General features: G+C 41.9%; 2 protein-coding genes across 5 annotated transcripts in view; one reads left to right on the forward strand and one right to left on the reverse strand.

Annotated features, from left to right (window-relative positions):
* LOC121912524 (NACHT, LRR and PYD domains-containing protein 12-like) overlaps positions 1 to 22810 on the forward strand; it is a 203536-nt gene that overhangs the window by 63806 nt on the left and 116920 nt on the right. The gene's annotated exons all lie outside the window — the stretch shown is intronic.
* LOC121906623 (CSC1-like protein 2) overlaps positions 1649 to 22810 on the reverse strand; it is a 32819-nt gene continuing 11657 nt past the window's right edge. The window contains exons 3-24 of one of the 4 annotated variants that reach the window (XM_042425576.1): positions 22138 to 22217; positions 20918 to 20956; positions 19101 to 19191; positions 16457 to 16494; positions 15467 to 15609; positions 12250 to 12301; positions 11907 to 12015; positions 10706 to 10776; positions 10205 to 10285; positions 9016 to 9139; positions 7650 to 7783; positions 7197 to 7334; positions 6950 to 7103; positions 6293 to 6399; positions 5885 to 5971; positions 5727 to 5792; positions 5368 to 5530; positions 5057 to 5162; positions 4293 to 4460; positions 3730 to 3845; positions 3482 to 3565; positions 1649 to 2016 (exon numbers count right to left, since the gene is read on the reverse strand). In XM_042425576.1, the coding sequence (XP_042281510.1) occupies positions 1822 to 2016; positions 3482 to 3565; positions 3730 to 3845; positions 4293 to 4460; positions 5057 to 5162; positions 5368 to 5530; positions 5727 to 5792; positions 5885 to 5971; positions 6293 to 6399; positions 6950 to 7103; positions 7197 to 7334; positions 7650 to 7783; positions 9016 to 9139; positions 10205 to 10285; positions 10706 to 10776; positions 11907 to 12015; positions 12250 to 12301; positions 15467 to 15609; positions 16457 to 16494; positions 19101 to 19191; positions 20918 to 20956; positions 22138 to 22217 (2346 nt within the window). In that variant the 3' untranslated portion in view covers positions 1649 to 1821. Of the gene's footprint in view, positions 2020 to 3481; positions 3566 to 3729; positions 3846 to 4292; positions 4461 to 5056; positions 5163 to 5367; positions 5531 to 5726; positions 5793 to 5884; positions 5972 to 6292; positions 6400 to 6949; positions 7104 to 7196; positions 7335 to 7649; positions 7784 to 9015; positions 9140 to 10204; positions 10286 to 10705; positions 10777 to 11906; positions 12016 to 12249; positions 12302 to 15466; positions 15610 to 16456; positions 16495 to 19100; positions 19192 to 20891; positions 20957 to 22137; positions 22218 to 22810 lie in introns of those variants that run through there. The other 3 variants (XM_042425570.1, XM_042425586.1, XM_042425594.1) reach the window with 3 other exon arrangements.

Raw genomic sequence — 22810 nt, forward strand, 5'->3', positions numbered from 1 at the left:
TTTTGTTCTCGCACTTCAACCTCAAGACACAGAAAATACCAGATTCTGATTGATTGGCAGGTGTCCGTTAATAATTGCATAATGGGGACACTTCAAACTTTTCACAGAAACTAAAACTAAAAAGAAAACCAATCTGCAAACTGATGGAAACATTACTGCAACAGTAAAAACGGGGGGTTTGTTGATGTTAGACAAGGATGTGAAACTTGATTCATTTTCATTCTAAATTCAGACATTTTGTCCTAAAGTGAAGGAAAACATTTCATTGAACTAATTCTACAGTAGACAGACGACCGGTTTGAGGAGCACTGGAACCTGTTAGCCAAATGTTGCAGTGTTTTTGGTTACCTGGTGACGTTATTATTTTTTTTTTAACCCTTCATGATGCAGGTTGGTGTACAATAAGCTACTGGACACACACACAGACAGTGCACACTTCAAAAACACACACACACAAACAGAAAACATTTTCCCTTGAGAGTGCTGACAGCTTCAGGCGTTGAAGGTAGACCGTCCGGACGAAAAGCGCTGCTCTTCTGCGTCTACCCGAGCTCAAACTACTCTACTGCTGCTGCTGGAAGTGTCCGAGCGTCTTCACAAAGTTTTCTCCCCCCGTCGATGAAAAGAGTTTTGATTGCTAAACCTACACAGACACAAACATCCCCGTTCCCTTTAGTCAGGTGTACGTACTCATGATTTAAGGTAGTTCAGGTGAAATCAAAACGAGAAAAGAAAGCATCCTCGTGTCGAGTCCGGTGTGTTTCGGCCGTCGAGGAGCGGTCCAAAACCGAAGTGACGGAGACCCTCATCTGGCAGGTGGGAGGACGTGCTGCCGAGATCGGGCTGGAAATCTGCCGATTTCATTGGTCACTACAGTTCTGTTATGAATTACATCATCCGAAGGTGGCGACGTTAATCCAGACAGCACTTTTAACAACATGCAGCGAAAGCTCGGCTTGTTAAAAAAACCCCAAAACTTCAGGTGATGTGTTGAACATACCGGCAAAAGCCTGATCCACGACTAACGGTTTCCACAACGATAAGAGGAAAAAAGCGAACAGGGAAAGGAGACTGCGATGCGTCTGCGTAAGCGAGGCTTCTATCACTACGAGAGCTGGCGGTTGGCAAGTTCATGTTGCTCCGATTTTCCGGAGAAAAGCGGCGACGGCGACGGGGGATTTGTTTGGAGCTGTTGGCGTCCACCAGGCCGAAGGAAAAGACAGCGTCAGCATCGGCTTTGACCCCTCGACAGGGCGAGTCCCGGCGACCTGCGGTGGGATCAGGAGTCAAGACACGAGTGCGAACGAACGTAGACGAAATCCCGCCCAGGCACGAATTTTTAAACCCCGCCCCCCACCCCGAGAAAATAAAAACAAAAAGAAAAACTTTTGGCTTTGTGGTTATGTACACTGACTTCCTGTGGAGACAGTTTGATGTCCATCAAGTTTCCACAGACGTGCAGGACTGGGTGTTGGCGACCCGGCGCCGGGGTCAAAGGTCAGGGTCAAGTCTTCGAGCTGGGAGGGGCGGAGCTAACCATGTCAGTCTATTTGTATATATATATATGTGTGTGTGTGTGTGTGTGTGTGTGTATGTATGTATGTGTGTGTGTGTATGTATGTATGTGTGTGTGTGTATGTATGTATGTATGTGTGTGTGTGTGTGTGTGTGTGTGTGTGTGTATGTATGTATGTATGTATGTGTGTGTGTGTGTGTAGTGATTCTCCAGTTAGCTTTATTTTCTAACTGTTGTGTGGGTATGGACCCTCAACTCCATATCCATACAACAGCTCCGCCCCTTCCCTCTAGCTCCGCCCCCAGCTACTGGTGGACCTCGTTGGCGATCAGACTGTCCTCCCCTGACTGGAAATCCGCCTCGTTGATGCTGTTCCCTCCGTTCAGCATCTCTTCGTCCTGGGACGACCCCCGGTCCTCCTCGCCGCTGCCACCGCCCGGCTCGTCCGAGTTTGGGTCCTGGAGCACCTGAGCGATGTACATCTGCTGCTGCTGCTGCTGCTGCTGGACGACACAAGACCACAACCAGGTTAACCAGCAGAGCGAGACAAAACCCTGACAGGACCGTTACATTTAGCACCTTCACTGGCGCCGCAGAGCTAAAATATACCAAACGTACAAAATGTCGGCATCAAATGTTTCAGATTCATAATCTTGCCGACTTATTCTTTGATCAGATAGTTCTTGATTTGAATCATCAGTTTGACAGTTTTAAACTTCAGATCTTGAACGTCTTCTTGCATTCAGACATTTAACAATCATTTAAAGTATCAAAAGTATCTACGGATCCCCGAAGTCCTGAAAGGTCTGCGCTGATTATATGTGCACACATGGTTATCTTGTGTGCACAATATTAATTGTGCACATAAGTAACTGATGTTAGCTACACATCATTTGTAATTGTAATTTGCTGTTGCTGTTTATTTCAAGCGGCTGTAAAATGAAGCTAAAAACTGCAGTTCCTTGAACGACCACTTGAGGCCCCAAAAGCGAGTCAATCCCCATAGACCCCCATGTTAAAATGCCCAACTTTACAGCAGAAATAAACATGTTTACAGCCTGGTACAAACAACGGTTTTGGTCTCTGTAGCTAATTTCCTCTTTCATGACAACTGTACGGGAGGTGAATTTTTTTATAACTCACCCGTTTAAATTTTATTAAGCCGTAAAGTTCTGCATAATGAAGGACATGGCTGCTTTGAGTGACAGGCCCGCCAACTGCTAGGTGGCTTGTTTCAGCCATTCGGCCCCGCCTCTTTGCCCATTTTTGATTGGCTGGGAGTTAGGCAGCGTCACGCGTTGCCAAGATGGCGACGGCCGGAGCGGCTCGCTTTGAGCTTCAAAACCGCTCTTCAGAAACCAACGAGTGACGTCACGGTAACTACGTCCATGTTTTTATACAGTCTGTGGTTTATTCACTGGTGATTAAACCTTTTAGAAGAAGCAGAACTTTATTGACACACTACGAGCAGCCGCAGTGCAGCACCTGAGGACCAATTCCAGTTCTTTTAGCCGGTACCTCAGTCAGGGGCGCTGACAGGAGTATTAACCCTTAACATACATGTCTTTTGACGGCGGAAACCCACGCAAACACGGAGAGAACATGCCAACTCCGCACTCCACTCCACGGTCGGGGTTCAAACCCAGGATCTTCTTGCTGTGAGGCGACAGTGACAACCACTGAGCCATTGTGTTGCTTAGTAAGCTAACGTTCGCTCAATGTCCTTTAGTCTCCATCTGATGATGAAGACTGTGTGATGCTAGTTTGTCAGTTGGCTACTAAACTTTGTCATCATGCACACAAACTCAAACTCTAAAGTTAGCTTGTTAATAAACTAAAAACACCCAAGAACTGAAACTCAAGAACTAAAGCTAGTTTGTAAGCTAATAATTTTAAGAACCAGAGCTAGTTAACAAGCTAACGTTTAACATGTCTGAGCTGTAATACGTCGTCTGATCTGCTCACCTGAGACTTGGTGGTCGGGGAGGACGAGGTGCGAGCTGGACGTCCGTTCTCAACAGCGTCCACATCCGTCTCCTTGGTGTCGATCTGAGACACACAATGAGTCAGTGTAGTTAACAGTCACATTCGTGTTTCATACATGTTTTATCTCAATAACTTCTGAACCTTTAGACTTTTTGATTCCTGCCGATTGCTTCAAAAATCATTCTGAGGTGTAAAAATGCTCCACAGAATAAAAAAAGTTCCTGTACCTTGTAGTTGTGAGCGCTGAGGTACTTGAAGTGACCGAAGCAGACGTGGGAAAGACAGACCACAATGGTGACGATCAGCACCACCAGAGTGAACATGGAGGTCGGCGTCTCGAAACCTGACAGAAATTTGGTGGTTAGCAGTTAGCATATGTTAGCATTCAACAACTACTACATCCTGTCACTCACACAATCGTATGGCTCTTACTGACTGGAGATCAGATTATTGTCTGTTTTCTTTCATTTTCACAACAAACAAACATTTAATTTGACTCTGATGATTCGATGATGAAAGTTTGGGATTTCCTACGGTATCAGAAGTTTTGACTGGTACTGTATCTGATCTGAACCCGTCTGGACTGAATCGATTTAGACTCGTTTCAACCAACTCAGGATCTGACTTTACTGACTACTTGGACCATGTATGAACTGGTCTAAACTGACTAGATTAACACTTGGTTTGCAGCAATCTTGACCGACTTGAGACTTGGTTTGGACTTGATAATCGATATTGATCGAGTTGTAAAGGCTGTTTAGTGTTTCGTCCAGCAGGGGGCGGGGCTTACCTGTGCGTACAGTGGAGAAGAAAAGCAGCCAGAAGAGGCAGAGGATGGGCGCGGCTACCACCTGGGTGACTGCTCCGGAGTGGATCTTCTTGTCCAGTTTGGAGGGCAGGTAGGCGTAGTACATGTTGTACCTGTCCACCAGGTGTTTCAGCAGCATGTACATCAGACCTGCAGAGGGACAGGTGAACTGGTGAGGCAGGACGTCACACACCGCTGAACATATCTGATCATCAACGACTAGATCTGACCAGACTTCAGACTGACTGACTCAACCACATCAATAGACAAATTACTGCAGACTTGATTTGTTTTAGCTGACTTGACCTGGTTTGTCTTGGTGGACTTGATTTGGACGTGTCACTGCTGATTTGAGACTTAATCTAGACTCTTCTGGACAGATTAGAGGATTCGACCTGGACTTGTCTGAGCTGACTTGAGACTTGACTTTGACTTTCCCTAAAAGTCTTAAAAACAACTCTGGGCACTAGTATTGACATGTATGCACTGATACTGCACTGTTGATGTAGTACTAGTACTAACACTGTAGTACAGATACTGTTACTGTAGAACAGATATTGTTACTGTAGTACACATACTGTTACTGTAGTACAGATATTGTTACTGTAATACAGATATTGTTATTGTAGTACAGATACTGTTACTGTAGTGCAGATATTGTTGCTGTAGTACAGATATTGTTGCTGTAGTACTGTTACTGTAGTACTTTAGAGGCAGTATGACATGTAGTTGTTGTTGAGACTGACCGAAGGGGACGATGATGGGACAGGTGATGCTGTAGGCCATGACCACCGTGAAGACGTTCATCATCCAGGCGTACGCTGCTCCAAACTGGAACTCGTAGGCCTGATGCTGGAGGGACGACACATCATGTTAAACGCTGACAGCACTCAGCAGCGCCCCCTGAGGCTGTAATGTTTATCACACACCAGAAAACTGGACAAACAACTGTGCTCAGGTGTTGCTACAGAATTAATGATGGACTCAGTGTTCTCCGTTATTTATTATTGTCTTGTCATATTATTACAAACTGATCTCAGTCAGCGTCTGTCCTCACCCTCTTGACGTTGCGGCGGTCGGCGGCGGAACGAGCTAGACACAGCCGGATCATGTACATGAGCAGACCAGGGATCCGCAGCAGGTCCATGGCGTTCCCGATGAATGCTGAGGCGATGACGTAGTTGACGAAGAACGCTCCGTTATCCGGCAGGAAGACGCACCTGAAGGGGACGCAGCACCGTTGTTACAGCAGTGCATACTACTGACTGATCGATCGAGCTTTATTGATAACTTATGGATATAACTTTTTGATATACAATACATTGAAAAAATGTATTGTATATCAAATTTCAATTTTTTTATCATGCATCATGTGCACACAAAAGGAGATGGGAGAAATTTTGAAAGATGACTCACTCAAATCTGACTTTAGCGTCGGCCAGGAACTTCTTATCAAAGAGCCAGCGGAAGAAAACATCCAGACTGCAAAAAACACAAGACAGACATTTCAGTGAGGACGGCAGAGATCAAAGGTCACTCAGGGACGGCTTCTTAAAGAAAACAGTTTTTATTACCTGCTGAGTCCGAGTGAAGGAAGCAGCAGAACCATGAAGATCAGGAAGGTGTAACATTTGTGCATCGTGGTCCTGTTTTCTCCGGACCTGCAGACAGCAGAGAAAATCAGCTGACTTTAGAGACGTCTCAACTTTTTAAACTGTTGACTTGGATTCTCAACTTTCAACTGACTCTAAAGTAAATTGAGACTTGATTTGGACTCTACAGTTTTTGATAATTGACTCAGACTTGTCTCAGGTTACTCTCAAACTGATCTGAACTCGTTTCAACCTGTCTCGATTGAGTTGACTTTCCACAAAAATCTTGATGCTGTACTGTAGGATTAATGTTGTATTGAGGCACTGATGCTTTGCTGTAGTGCTGTGATGCTGAGGAAGAGGAGGGTCAGGAAGAAGCAGCGGTGTTACCTGGTCCAGTGGGCCTCGAAGAAAGCAGAGTAGTAGACGATGGTGGGCAGCAAAGCAGAGAAGGCCCAAAGCAGCAGAGTGGGGAAGAACTGAGTGACGATGGGATTCTGTTCACCACAAACAAACAAACAAACAAACAAACAAACAGTCAAGAGTCAGAGCAGAACGGTCACAGTGGTGTCATGGCAGCCACAGTAGAAACAGATCACATGATGTCCTGAGACTCAAAAACACTTTCCACCATAAACACGGGTGTCTGCTGCCCGATGGTTCGGGTGTCTGCTGCCCGATGGTTCGGGTGTTTCACAAACATTGAAATGGTGGTGCAAAATCAATTTAATCAACTTCAACTTTGGTGAACTTTGACACACAAACTTGCACCATTGGCCAATAGTAAGCCATCCTGACCGAGCTGACCTTTGAGAACAGAAGAGTCCAAAATGGAGGACGCTATCGTAGCTTATTAGCTGTGTTGCCTGAAAAGGACCTAAAACTTAAAAACTATGAAAGGTACGAAAAACTTTACCAATATGAAGAAGTATAAAAGGCGGAGACCCGTTTAAATTTGACTGAGTGTGAAGAGTTTTAAGAGTAGTTGTAAAGGTCCGAAGGTTTATCTTTGCTGCTGAGTGACTCAGAGTGGTTGTGGTTTCTTACGTTGAGATACTCCACCGGCTTGGTGACGTTGAACTTGTCCATGGTGGAGATGATGATGGCCGGCGTGGTGAGGAAGAAGAGCAGGATGAAGAGGATGCAGTTGATGATGAAGCATCGGATCCACCAGGAGATCCCGCCCAGTGACAGGTGCTCCCTGCAAGACAAACCACAACACATCAGCGGCTCTGAATGGGTTCGTTTGTTTGGTGTTTGGGAGGTTTTGGGCGGGTGGAGTTTGTGGACGTACCAGCGGACGTTCAGCGGGTCGGGCGCGTACGAAACACTCCAGTTGTGAACGTGGAGAACCTCACTGAACTGCGAGGAGCGCGGCTCCTGACGACACAGACAACCCTGCACCTGACAGGCATTAAAGTCCTTCAAAATACTGTGAAACAGAGGGGGCGGGGCCAGAGAGAGGGGGCGGGGCCAGAAAGAGGGGACGGGATGAGAGAAAAGGAAACATTTGAAACAAAACCAGAAAACAAAAACTTTGACAGAATGACAAACAAGTAGACGACTGAAGCAACTGACGATTGCTAAGCCCCGCCCCCCTTAGTTACTGTTGCTAACCTGTCATTCACACAGCACATAAACAGCTTACAGTGACTTTATCATCAAAATTCAGAGTGAGTTAGCGATCTTTTCTGTTAACAGGCTATTAGTACCAGGAAGCAGAGTCACAGATATGGGCGTGGCTTACATGGCGGTCATGGCCTCGTTCTGGAAGGTGACGAAGGCCATGCCCAGTGGTTTGGTGTGGACCTTCTCCTTCTCCTTCCGGTACTCCTCCTTCAGCTTGGCCTCCCGCTTGGTGTAGTAGCTCACCGCCTCCTCCTGCAGGACAAACACAGGGCTGCTGAATCACTGCTAACATGCTAACACGCAAAAACCCCCCCCACATCCAGTCAGACCAGAGCTCCGTTCTTTAAATGTGGCTAAACTGATCCAGGCTAAACTGATCCAGGCTAAACTGATCCAGCTAACTTGGCTCTTTAAAAGTAGTTTTCTTTATTTGTTAATCTTGGATGAAGTTGACTCGAACTACAGTGTTGAAAGTTTGATCAGCACACGTATGAAGAGATTAAATAAAATGAAATTAAACCTCACAGTTCACCTATAATACTTAACCTCATTCCAATTTAAATCCAGTAAACACAGTTTGTACTTATGATGCAAGTATGTCTCATATATTTTAGTGCTCAAATGATAAATTCTTACCATAACATCAGAATTTAAATGCCATCTTAGCTGATCAAAGCGTGAGAATTAAAACAACACAAGCAGTTTTTATTGTATTTATTTGTCTATTAAAATGACTCTCAAACTGTGAATTAACTGAACTTTTCACAGGTTTTGGGTTGAAAGACTTGTTGCTACGACAACAGCTGCAGAGACTCTGTTTGTCGTCGTGAGGTGACGACCTGCTGGTGAATGTCTGAAGCTGATTTCACAGGATTTTAATCAATACATGTTATAAGATGCGTCACTCTGGGACCAAAGTCATGAGACAGACGTGTTTCATCACCTGCAGATAAAAGCAAGATTTACAAAATGAAATCTAAATATCCAACTTCAGGTTTATTAAATTGGACATTTGCTCTTGAAAAGCAAATAAAACATGAAAGGACTATTTTTGTTTTCTGTGTTGTGATTTAATTTTAATTATTTCTTATGTCATGATGAAAAAAAGCTAATTAATTGTCTTTGTAACAGATGTTTTTCATGTAATTATGACACGCGTTGTATCGCATCGTCTCTCGTTGTTTGGTTTGGTTTTTTTGGTTTTGGCGTTTTAAACCTTCCGTACTTTTTTCGCCCTCTGAACCACAAATGTTGCATTTAGGTGTTGGTGGAAAACTCGGACATCTGACCTTTCAGTGCATTTATTTGGAGCTTCTCCGAAACGCTCAGCAACCGACTAAATTCCTCCTCGTTGAGGTTAAAATAAAAATAAAAACGTGTGTAATTGTTTGTTTGTTTTTCTGTGTTGGCAGAGAAACGGCGGTCTGAATTTGTCGGCACGGAGACGACCTCGGTGTCACGGTGCTGCGTGTGTGAAGCGTCACCTCCTCGCAGCCCGTGATGGCGCAGCAGCACAGGTGTCCGCAGGGTTTGGGGTTGATCATGGTGGGAACGTGTTCCTTCGCCATCAGGTCAGTGAAGAACTTCTTACTGCGCTCCGTCTTCTTCCTGCCGAACGCAAAACACACAAAACCATCATCTTCATCAATCCGTCGATCTGCAGAAGAGTTTCTAGATTCATTTTGTCTATAAAATGTCAGAAAATAGTGAAAAATCTGTTATAATTTCTTCAGTTGTTTTGTTTGACAGTCGAAAACCCAAAAATATTCAGTTTACTGTCACAGAAGACAAAGAAAACCATTAAATGTCAAAGAAAATGGTTTTAAAACACTGCTGTTGGTTTATGAAGCATCCAGACTCTCATCAGGTCTGGATCGGGTCTGGACGAGTCTGGATCGAGTCTGCTGCGGCTCTCAGTTCATTAAATCACAGCTGAAGACTTTTCTGTTTGCCTTTTATTATATAATTATTCTGTAACTCTCCTCTTTTACGTCTTTATTCTATTTTAGCTTATTTTCATTTTCTTTTTAATTGTAATTAAATGTCTTTTTATTGCTGTTACAGTTTGTGTTGCCTTGTTGAAATGTTCTATATTAATAAACTTTTACTAAATCTTCACATTTCAGGATTTGGAAACATTTTTAAAGTTAATCAAAGATTAAATCGGTTATCAAAATAATTTTCTGTCGATCGACTAATCTTTGCAGCTCTGGTATTGATCACAAAGAGAAACGACTCATTGATCATCTGACCCTTTTTGTTTTTAATGCTATAACCTGTATGTTTCCTGTACTGTTGTTTTAATTTGATTAATATTTGCTTATTGATCCTCAGTTAGTGATACTTTACTTTTATCTTTGCTTTGATTCCTGTGATATTCTCCATGTATTTACAATAAAAACAACACTTCTTATACTACGTAAATATGCAAACTGAAGTTATGCTGCAGTTGTCTCGTTGTATTTTATTTTATGTTGTTAAAACTGTTTTATTTTATTCTATTGTGGGGAAACATTAAGAGTTAAAGGCTTGTATCAGTTGGGTGGTAAAAATAATTGAAAAAATCCTTCAAAAACATGTGATTTTAACTTTAAACTTGTTTTTAACGTCTCCAGCAGCAGTAACACGGAGCTGCAGCGTGTCCCAGCATGCACTGGGCTCCGACTCGCTCACCTCTCCGCGTTCAGAGACATCAGTTTGGCCACGTTGTAGCAGATACGAGCCTCCAGCACGGTGCAGTTCTCGTACGCCTGCCTGCAACAGCAAACAATAAACAATAAATCTGATTAATAAAAACACATATTTCAGTTCATTTCCTGTCTTCATATCGGTGTCACTATGAAACCGAATCACTTAATTATTTTACTTTAACTTTCCAATCCATTAATTATTAAATTAAGGTATTTTTAATGGGGTTTTAAGGAGATAATTGATGGATTTAATTGAATTAAAAACCCCTTAATTTTCTAATTGAGCTGAAAATTAAGTATACAGATAATTTATAGTTTTTGCCTTTTAAATATCAGTTAATTATGAGTGACACACCGATAAGCAAACATTTCTGCATTATGTCATGAAATATATTATTTTTCAGTATATTAGATTTAAAACAAACAAACTGATTATCAGGATAAATGTTTAAAAGCAGCAGCAGAAGAAGAGCTGTGAACTTACTCAAAGTGTTGTTTGATCTGACTCTCCTCAGCGTACTTAGAGATGCCGTTAATGAATAAAGTGCGTTTCACCTGCAAGACACAAAACTGGGATTAAAAACACACCGGCAGCTTCACACTGTAGACTGAATTCAACCTGCATGTTAAATAACTTCATTATTTATCTAATTTATTGCACCTTCATATACAGAATATAAGTCATGTTTCCTTTATACAGTCAACATTCATTTAAGTTTTATATCTCAACTATTATTGTTCTGTAAATCATTTTAAGTTGTTATCATTATTATTATTATTCTCTTACTTTTGCTCTATTTTTTTGCACTGGTCTGTTCCAACACTGATAACAGTAAATCAACTGTGAGAGACGTGTGGTGAAACCTCTGGCTGGTGGTCTGAACAGTTGTCTCACATCTCACTGTGAGACTTGTCCACCAATCAAACGCTGCGACAAAAGTCTGACTGACGTTCCGGACCAACCCACAACTACAAACCAACCAATCAGAATACGACAACGACCAGAATACATCCCTCATAAATAAATGTAATAAACTAAACCAACCAATCAGAAGCCAGCAGGAAACACTGGCGAGCTTCTGATGAGCTAAACTGATAAATATGAGCTACATGCTAACAATGATAATACTAGCATGTTGATGTTTAGCAGGTATAATGTTTATTGTGTTAGCATGTTGATGTTTAGCAGGTATAATGTTTATTATGCTAGCATGTTGATGTTTAGCAGGTATAATGTTTATTATGCTAGCATGTTGATGTTTAGCAGGTATAATGTTTATTGTGTTAGCATGTTGATGTTTAGCAGGTATAATGTTTATTATGCTAGCATGTTGATGTTTAGCAGGTATAATGTTTATTATGTTAGCATGCTAATGTCTGCTATCATAAGTTTAGGCAGGTATTAACAGTCTAACCAGACGATGGCACTAGACGAAAAGTCAGAGGATCAAAGTTATTACATCCCGTCCTGAGGGGAACATGAACGTGTGAAACTAATTTAATGACAGTTCGTCCAACAGTTGTTGAGACATTTCAGTCTGAACCAGATCGTTGGACCGACACACCGACGTTAGCGTCCACAGCTCATCGGCTGCTAGCGCGGCTAATTGCATTTGTTCCCTAAATGGTGCCTTTGTTGACTGGTGTGTCCTGAGCTTTCTGCAGTGAACAGAGTGTTTTCCCACCAGGTCGTCCTCCTTGTAGTGCATCTTGGACGTGTGTCTCCTCATGCTGTAGACGGTCAGCAGCAGGTACATGAAGGCAAACGAAGTGTGCAGCCACAACAGATTCGTCCTGAGAAGAAAAACAGAAAATCGTTATTGATCACAGTGGCGCTGGACGGCTTTTATTTCTCATTTCTCTGTTTGTATTATATTTTGGTCAGATTTTATTTCATTTGCTGTTGATGCATGAAAACACTTCCTGTCTTGAACATCAACACTGATGCAGTCGGAGAGTTGCTTAACGATCAAAAAACAAACAAAACTGTAAATCTGATCAGTGATGATGATGATGATGATGACTCACCCTGACTTCAGGTTGGCTATCGTGGTGCGTCCGAAGCTGTAGGCGTTGTTTTCTGGAATAAATGAAGTCATAAATAAATAAAATCATCAGGAAACAAAACAGGCCCTGAAACTTTTTAATAACCTTTAAAACTGTTTTTTTCATTTAGTTTGAATATTTTTTAGCTTCAGTTTGTTCTTGACGTTGGAAACAGCAGCTGACAAAACAATCTCACCACCAGGTCCCTTTAGTAACTGTTCTTAAGCTTTTGATCGTATCACATGGTCTTCCTCAGTTGTCCTGAAACTCCATTTTTCTGAGCAAACTTCGGGTTAAAAGTTAAAACTGAATATTTATTCTGAGCCAACAAGTCCTTCAAGTACATTTGTATGACAACTGGACAAACTCCTCCTGCTGATGAAGTTCCTGAGATATGATCGAAAGCTCGAGAACGGCTACTAAATGGACCTGCAGTGCATGGAAATTGTTTGCGGAGACATTTGGCCTGTTACCCCTTCAAATCTTTCATCTATCTGATAAATGTGACGACTGTTCAGATATTTTTACACATTCAAAAAGAAAATATTTTCCATTTCAATAAAAAAACTAAAACACAGAAATCAGAGCCGTTAAAATTCCTGAAACGCTTCTGTTGTTCGTTGTATTCTCTCACAGAAAGATGTCGAGAAACTTCACTTCATGAACATCACAGTTGTTCTTCGCAGCTCCGCGACACGTCATGTGAATTATGAGCTCAACTTCCGCTTATTTCTGTCAGTTAAACTGCGTCTGTGAGAGTCAGCAGCCGTCTTCACTTATTTGTCGGTATTTTAAAAGATTTTAGTAAATAAATGATGTGAGAACACAACCTGTCACATGAAGGACACATTATATCTGGTTTGTTTAATCTGCAGTGAGCCTTCAGACCAGCCAGGCTAGCTGGAAACAGCTACAGCTGAAATATAAATAAGTATTTTTAATGAGGTTTTAAGGGGATAGTTAATGGACTGAATTAAATTAAGGTATTTTAAAATGGATTATTTGCACAGTTTAAGGGGAAAAAACAACTTAAAATGGACCAAAAACCATGAAAACCCCTTAATTTATAAAAACAGCTAAGTATAGCTAGCTAAGTATACAGCTAATTAATATGTAAATTAAAGGGAAGTCATGTTCAACTTGACATTACTTCATCTGTTTATTAACGGGTTCTCAAATGACAGGTTATGTTCATCAAAAGCTAACTGCTAACAGCTAACAGCTAAAAGATACAAAATCAGTGGAAGAAACAACAGGAAGTAAGGCCCATAATTCCCGTGAGGTTTCACAGAGTTGGACTAGAATCAGGACACCAGTTTTATGTCATTTTATGAGGTTTTTGCTGCAGCAGAAGAACTTAAATCTCTACTGAACACACAGATCTAAACTACCTGACCAGACTTGCTCCAGATTCAGATCCAGATTCTACCATCAGACACAAACACACGTCTACAGCTGTGTTACCTTCTTTAGAAGGAGGTCCAGGTGCTCCTCGGCTTAGGAAAGCATCTTTACTGATAATTCTGACTAAAATCAATCAGACAGAAGGCGACAACACTGTGAGACTCAGAGAGGAAACCTGAAGACCTGAACAAGCTGCTTTAACATCCTCACACTTCAAACATCGACTGAAGACGCTGAAAAGTCAACCGACCGAAGTTAAACAGAAACTACGAGGAACATCTGGGAGTAAAAATATCTCCTGAGTGACCAGAAGTCTTTCTGTTCCTCTCCTTCTGATGATATTGATGCTGAATTATATTCTTGAAGGTCAGCTAAGCTAACTAGCTGCCTAGCTAGTTTTAGGCTAACATGTAGTCTGAGCTTGGACTACAGTACTGGAAGAAGTATTCATATACTTTACTGCAGTAAAAGTACATAAGCAGCGGCTCTGAATCCTCCAGCTGTTTGTTATTAAAGATCAACCTGCTGATCCACCTTCTACTCACTGTTACTGTTTACAAGCGGAAGTTAGTTTAAGTATTGCAGTAAAAGTACATAAGTATTATGAGCTTGATGTAGTTAAAGTATTGCAGTAAAAGTACATAAGTATTATGAGCTTGATGTAGTTAAAGTATTGCAGTAAAAGTACATAAGTATTATGAGCTTGATGTAGTTAAAGTATTGCAGTAAAAGTAGTGGTTTGGTCCCTCTGACTGATATATTATTATATATGACATCATTAGATTATTAATAGTGAAGCATCAGTGTTAGAGCAGCATGTTACTGTTGTAGCTGCTGGAGGTGGAGCTAGTTTACACTACTTTATATACAGTTAGCTAGTTTAGTCCAGTGGTTCCCAACCTAGGGGTCGGGCCCCTCCAAAGGGTCAGCAGATAAATCTGAGGGGTGGTGAGATGATTAATGGGAGAGGAAAGAAGAAAAAACAAAGTTCTGACACACAAATCTGTTTTCAGTTTTTGGACTTTTTCTCTAATCTTTGATTTTTGCTGAAATATTGGATCATTTGAACATTTATTGAAATGAAAGCATGTGAGAAGTTTAAAGGGAAAAATCACTATTTGGTGGAGCTGTTAACAACTCATAGACATGTGAAATGTGACCCCGACTACACACTGCTTTTTGTAAGACGTCAAAAGCCAAAAAGGTTGGAAACCACTGGTTTCATCTTTAACAATGTGTTGTATTTTAAAAGCTTGTTATATTATCCATTGTGTCAAATCTTCATCTGAAAAGTAACTAAAGCTGTCAAATAAATGTAGTGGAGTAGAAAGTACAATATTTCCCTCTGAAATGTAGAAAGTAGCATCACATGGAAATACTCAAGTAAAGTACAAGTACCTCTAACTGTACTTCAGTAAATGTACTTAGTTACTTTCCGCTGCTGTTGGACAGTTAACTCACTAACTAAAGTCTGTAAGTTGGTGTTTTGTTTTGTCTCAGTGAGCAGAAGCTTCTTCATGAGTTCAGTTTCGTGGACGTTAATAAAATCTTCTTGCAGGTAAATATTATTTTATATTATATTTACATAATATCAGCATGAATTAGATTTTCTTACAATAAAAACTGTTTCTAGATGAAATATCTGTTTTCAGTAACTCTGTGTGATAAAGTTAAATCTCGCCTCACAGTAAATATTGTATGTTTCTCTAAGTAATTTAAACCGACCAATCGGCTGCAGCCTCCGTCCTCTGGATGGCTGCTGATTGGTGGACGGCTGGGTGCTGTCGGCTCTTACCCAGCAGGTCTCCAGAGAAGTTGACGGGCAGGACGATGCCGACGGAGAGCACGCCGACCACGACCAGCAGGCCGATGATGTGTCGCTGGAAGGACAGGTAGTGCACGGCGTCCTCGCCACACTTCTCCCGGATCTCCTCGTCCCTGCAGCGACACGAGGACGGAGAGCGGTCAGCACACTTCAAACACACGGTGATGGTTCCCAGACGACTGTTTGCTAATGCTAATCTTAGCTTTTAATGCTAATGTTACCTGTGTGAGGAAGGTTTCTGCACTTTAACCTGTTTATGTTAATGTGAGGATGAATGAATATTATATTTAACCCTAAACAGTCATTTTAAATAAAACGTACATAAATGTATTCAAGCTTCAGTGACATTGTGATGATGAGTTTTCCACAGTTTACCACAGAAGAAGACCTGACCACCAAACAAACTAACAGGAAGTCTGAAACAAGCTCAACCAGGAAAAACACTGAGTGCTGCGTGTGGATTGGACGGCTTCAGACCCAATCAGGAGGTGGTGTCGAGCGGAGGTGTGTGTGTGTGTGTGTGTGTGTGTGTGTGTGTGTGTGTGTGTGTGTGGGGGGGGGGGGGGGTGTTTATTTGTGCTCTAGAGCGTAACTGATGTGAAATAATCAGAAAATGAGGTTGTGTTGATCTGATTCACCGGCTTTCTCACTGCCAGTCCTCCCGTCGTCCTAATAACATGTTTTTACTCCGTCGTGGCAGAGTTTACAGCTCTGATCAGTCTGATGTCCGGCTGTGATTGGCCGCCGCCGCAGCCTTCAGCCGCAGTGACATCGGGTTGCGTTTCTCTAAAAGTTGACTCTGGCTCAACGCCAAAACCCCCGTTCAGATGAACGGCAGGACTGACGTTTTCACCGCCTGATGTGGTCTGAACACGGAGCTTCTGTTGTGTTTATCAACCAAACAAAAGGAAGAAACTCTGATTGATTTGAGACGTCAGAAGACAAACAGACGATACTCACTTTATCCTGAAGATGGCCGTCAGCCACGAGCAGAAGCCCTGCAGTCAAACAGAAAGATTCAATCAAACATTTACAATAATAAACCTCATCGGTTCATTAAAACACATTAAATATTCTTCATGTTGTCACATCAACATCTTTATTACTGTAAGACTCATTTTCTGTATTATAGCAGTGTTTTTATTGATGTGTAATGTTGTTTTTATAGGTAAATATATCACCAATATCCACAACAATACACAGAATTATACGCAGACGTTCATTAAGAAACATTCAGACTAATTAAAAACTGATGACAGACTTTGTCTCTTTTGAATCTGATTAATAATTACTGAGGGAAGTTTTATGAAGTTTGGTCTAATTTTCTGATGATATAAAAGAAGAATTTTACTTTTTATTTTTGACTGCAGTTCACTGTTTTAATACTGTTCTGTACTGTAATAAGAAGTCTTTAAAAAAAAAAAGAAACATTGATGCTTTTGTGAGACTATATTGATGAATATTTTAATCTTTTTCACTGTCAGATCTGTGGCAGATGAATAATAAATGATGTTTATATTGATGAAGTTATTGTTGTGAGGACTGGTTTTGTGGGCGTGCAGGTAAGGTCAGGTGAGTGGGCGGAGCCTCCGGGTGTCTGGTTGACCTCTGAGCCGCTCGGCGTTAAACTGGATTACCGTCGGCGGCAGCAGCTGACAGATTAAAAACAGAAAAGCTGCTGAGCTGCAGGACGACTTCACACTTTTCACTCCTCAGACAGATTCACGTCCAAACTACTGAGGGAAACGATCAGTAATGATCAATATTAGTTAATCACTTTAAAGTGGCATCTAGAAGCTCTCTGAAGATTTACATTTAAATAAATGTCTGTTAAGTGATCATCTATCACAGATTGATAAATACAAGAGCTTTCATCAGCGGCCATAAACTCAATCACTACTGTTACCTCAAAGAATATGATTATTACGAACCGGGTGTCGGCGCCGACTTTCCCGCCATGCATTCAAATGAGCGGAGCTGACGCAACAGACTCGCTCTTCATTGGCTTCTGTGTGAAGCTGCTTATCTTTTAAAAGCTTACGCTTATTGGCTTTTTACTGGTGAAGCTGTTGTTGCAGGTACAGAAAGTGTCTCCTGTGCTGCGCTGTGTGTGCAGCACACGCACGGAGGGCTGAGCCCCGCCGCTCCCCGCCGCTCCTCGCCACTCCTCGCCTCTACCCGCCACTCCCCGCAGAAGAGGAGACGAAGCAGCGCCGCCATATATTACAATAAAATGCAACAGAGACTCTCATACTGAGCTGGCAATAGTTTCCTTGGTAACGACACAGAGGTTGTCTCACGTTTCAGAACGGCGCTGCACAGAGACTCCCAAACGCTGATGATTTCCAAATTAATGGATATTTGGCATTAAGAAATATTCTTTTTGGCCTGGCGGGAGTTCTTGTTGTGATAATTATAGCAGAAACACTGATTCAGGAAACGTTGAGTACAGTTAGTCCCAGCAGGCTCCATCAGGTTGGGCGAGTTCAAAGTTGTGAAAACAACGGGGGTGTTTTGAATACACCCCCGTTGTTTTCACAGGTCATTTGTTAGTCTGTCCCCCCCGCCGCAGGAAATAATGGATTAATCCTGGAGAGCTGTTGATGTAGCACTTTTCTCCTTATGAAAGTAACACGGGGATTATCGATCAACTAATCGACCAGCAGACTACAGCTGTAATCCTCTACTCGTGTTTCAGCCATAGACTGTATATAAATATGGACGTCGTTACCGTGACGTCACCCGTTGGTTTCTGAAGAGCGGTTTTGAAGCTCAAAGTGAGCCGCTCCGGCCGTCGCCATCTTGGCAGTGCGTGACGCTGCCTAACTCCCAGCCAATCAAAAATGGGCAAAGAGGCGGGCCGAATGGCTGAAACAAGCCACCTAGCGGCTGGCGGACCTGTCACTCAAAGCAGCCATGTCCTTCATTATGCAGAACTTTACGGCTTAATAAAATTTAAACGGGTGAGTTATAAACAAATTGTAAGTGTAATAAAAGCTTTGCGAGTAAAAAGCAAATAAGAGTAATTTATTAATGTTATCCATGCAACAGAACAACACACCTGCAATTACCGCTTATCACCACATGGAGCCGCCAAAGAGAACGAAACGGAGATCTTCCAGATTATAACTTTCATTAAATGAATCTGTGTGAATTCAACTCAAATCAGCAGTTTACATTTTCTCCACCAGGAGATGAAGATAAGTCTCCACTAGAGGTCAGTTTACTGTCACTTACTTTGAGTTTTAAAGACTCTGTGAAACAAACATTATATTATCTGAGTTTATTATTCATTGATCTCTTGTTAAATGCTGAAAATGTGTCAAAAATCTCTCCTGTAAACATTAAAATATTAGTTATGACTCATCTTGAACTCTGGGTCGGTTACGGAAATTTGTCCAATCAAATATGATTGAGGACAACGAGCTAACCCCGCCCCTCACCTGTCCATCAGCTCATCAGTAGCTAGCATAGCAACTGGTCAAATTAGCACAAATGACATGAGGAGAAAATCTGTTTCGCTTTCTGTCTGAATGACACAGAAAGAAAGAAAGAAGAAAAAGAAGAAAGAGAAAGCAGAAGAAGAAGAAGAAGAGCTGCTCACGTTGTCTCTCTGGTCAAAGTCGACGGAGCTGGAGACGGAGGTGAGGCGTTCGTAGCGGTCGGGCGTCTCTGAGTGCATCGCCGAGGCAACGCTGTGGAGACAGACAGACAGGAGTCAGCTAGCTATTAGCTGTTAGCATGCCGCCACTCTGACCTTTGACCTCTGCATCTGAGAAGCTGATTGGACTCAGTTCTTGACTTTAGTTCTTCTGGTTCCTGGAACATTTCGGTGGAAAAACACAGAAGGAGCTAACAGAAGCTAACACGATGTTTTCACCAAACAAACACCAACCTGCAGTTTATCTAAAAACACGCTGACACCAAATGTTTAAAGGATCATTCTACTGATTTTCTATATTTGTCTTCATGTTTGAATCCAAAACAACAATGAACTGATCTACTAACCAGTACTGTGTGTTTGTATCAAAGCTGATATATCTGATTAAAAACACATCAGTGAGTAACACCGCTGCACTGGGTCACATGTTCCTTCATCATGAAGAGTTTGGTCACGTTAGTTTGTTTAGAAACGGCTCCAAAGACTAATAACAGCTTCATGTTTTCAGTCTCCAGAGAGCAGTTCTGTGTGAGGAAGACGCTACTGAGCATGTGCAGAAACACAGTTCTGTTTACAGCTTTGCTAGCTTGTTGTGATGCTGCTTTATACTACATTATAAATTTATCAAAGAACTTCAGTACAAAGTTAAAGATATATCAGACTCTGGATAAACACACAATACTCGTTAGTAGATCAGTTCATTGTTGGTTTGGATCCAAACATGAAGACAAATAAAGAGAATCATCAGAATGATCCTTTAAAGACAGAAACGTTCACAGACTGAACTCTAATCTGGAAACTTCTGAAGGAAACAGCGACTCAGCACAAAGAGGATACAGCTGTTTCCAGATGTGAGCCGCTAGCCAACAGGACGCTGGGTCTGTGTGGAGTACGCTAGCTGGCTAGCACGTCACTGGGTTTATGAGACACACACACACACACACACACACACACACACACACACACACACACACACACACACACACACACACACACACACCCTGTTACCTTTTGACTGGTTCATAGTTATCTCTGTCTCGTCTTCGGCTGAGTTAACGTTTAAAATGGAGAGAAGTGCGGAGCAGTGTTAGCATGGCAACTGTTAGCATCACAACTGTTAGCATCACATTAGCCAACATCAATAAAGGAGTCATATAAACACTGCACACACACGCACAAATATTATACAAATATATATAAAGTCATGTCAGTATTTATGTGTATGGGGGGTGATTAGTGCCACCTTCCACACAGATGTGATACTTATTTCTATAAACGTGAATTTCTGCCCGTTACCTTTAACTAGAACTGCAACTAACGATTGTTTTCATTACTGGAGCTGATACTCAATTAATCGCTTAGCCAATGAATTGTCTCAAAGGTAGAGCTGCAATGATTAACCCATAAGTTGCCAACTATTAAGTTAATCACCAACTATTTTGATAATTGGTTAATTGTTTGTAGTCATTTTTTAAGACAATATGTCCAAATTTTCTGATTGCTGCTTCTTAAATGTGAAAACAAATGAAGAATAATTCCACATCATCGTGTGGTTGGTGGCACTAGCAACCTGCCATACACACAGACACAAACAAACACAAACTGAAATGGAGAAGAAGAAGTCGTGTTAGTGCACCAATCAGAGAGCAGAACCCTGTTAATGAAACCACAAGAAGAAGAAGAAGAAGAAGAAGAGGAAGAGGAAGAGGAGGAGGAAGATGTTAGCGGACAAACCAAACATGGAGGAAGCAGCAACATACTATTCCCGCTCCTCCAGGTCGCTGAACCGCTTCTTCAGTCTTCAGGAATCCAAACAGAAAGAAAATAAAGAGCTGCTGTGAGAGCCGAGGAACAAACAAACAAACAAACAAACAAACAAACAAACAAACAAAGATGTCGACGTTTCCGCTGCGAGAAAAACTAAAACCAGCAACATCAATAACAAGAAGCTCCTTCACAATAATCTGCTGCTGATGTGTTCAATATAATAATGCTTTAATGAAGTAAAAAAAAAAAAAAAGTACAAAAACAACAACGTTACAAGTAAAAAAAGTACACGAGTATCATCAGCTACATGTAGTTTAAGTGACGCTGTGTTTGACAGTTGAAGGTGTCATGTGATCCGCGCTGAATGACGTCTGGAGCTTTGTGTCAAAAGTTGAGCCCAGTTTTTAAACTTTGGTCCAATCAGACGAATAAAGAAACCGTTTAACTACGTAGCCTAATTAACCACAGCAGACGCACAAAGATCAAGGAAAATGACCAAATCAACGAAAGCTGAGCAAGTTTTGGGCAGTTTAGTTGCCCTGCTACTGCAGTAATTACGGTAGCCTTGAGGCACTTTATCAGCTTTGACCAGGCTGCTGTAATTACTGTAGTAGGAGTGCAACTGACTTTAAACGGCGGAAGGCTTCCCCCGCAGTGAAGACGCTCCGCCTCTGACGCGCTCCCGGTGGAATCCCGGGGGTAACACGCCTCAATCTCCCAGCCAGCTGTCGGCAAGTGCATTGTGGGTAATGTCGACGCTCAATTTTCATCCTTAAAAAAACAACCTGTCCATGAATCTGATGATGTCACAGAGTGAATCTGTTCTTTGTTAACATGGAGTCACTTCATGCGTTCTGGATCGACGTTCGTCTGAACACGGATCCGCTTTCCATCCGTCGGCGTTTTCTTGGCTACATGTAAATCTCCTCCAGTCCACACGGAGGCGGTAACGCACCTGAAGCTGTTTAAAAACTGACAAAAACACCAGAAGAAGAACTCCTGCACCTCAGTTGAAACAACAACAACTGTCCGTACACCTGTTTATCATCTCGTGACCTCTCAGAGGGGCCCGACCCGCATGTTGGGAACCACGGCTCCGTTTTTTTGGAACATTTTAAAAATAAGAAAAAACTGATGAGTCACTCTGAAGTTGTTAATTTGTTTTAACTTCTAATCAAAAGTGATCGTTTCATGTGTGAAATTATAAGTTTACCTGTCGGCGTCGGTGACCAGCGCCAGGCGACCGTAGTCCCACGCAACCTTCCGCAGAATGGAAAAGACGAAGAGCAGCACCTGAACACAGAAGAAGAAGGAGGAGGAGGAGGAGGACTTCCTGTTAGACTTGTGATGGAAAAACATAAACACAGAAAGACACAACAAGCCAGAAAATCCCAGTAAAATATTGAATTAACAACGTTTACATGAACTAATCCATCGACTGACCGTTACTAAGGGATACGAGCAGGATGTGGGTCGATCCATGTTTCTGCAGAATTGATTTTTCCACCAGTCAGTGAACAGCACAGGAGGAACAAACTAAACCAGACGGCTGATGATGTAAACGTTAAAGGACGAGTTCACAGTTTTTTGTGCAGAAAATGTATTTAAAAGTTTATCTGAAGCTAATATGAAGCTTCAGCGTCCAAATGAGTCAAATCCAGTAGATATCTTTCAATGTTACAGTCTTTTTAGTGCCAAAGTTCCTCTTTTTGTTACTATACTTCCACCTGCAGCTCAACAGGGAAACACAAAGACTGTAAACGTGTCAGACTGGAAACACTGGGAACCAGTCGGCTGCAGTAAATACTGTTCAAACGTGGCGTCAAACATCTGACGTACATCGAGGATGTTACATCTCACAGAGGTCGACTGCTTCTGTTTCTATA

Source organism: Thunnus maccoyii, chromosome 2, assembly GCF_910596095.1.
Source record: "Thunnus maccoyii chromosome 2, fThuMac1.1, whole genome shotgun sequence".
NCBI lineage: Eukaryota > Metazoa > Chordata > Actinopteri > Scombriformes > Scombridae > Thunnus > Thunnus maccoyii.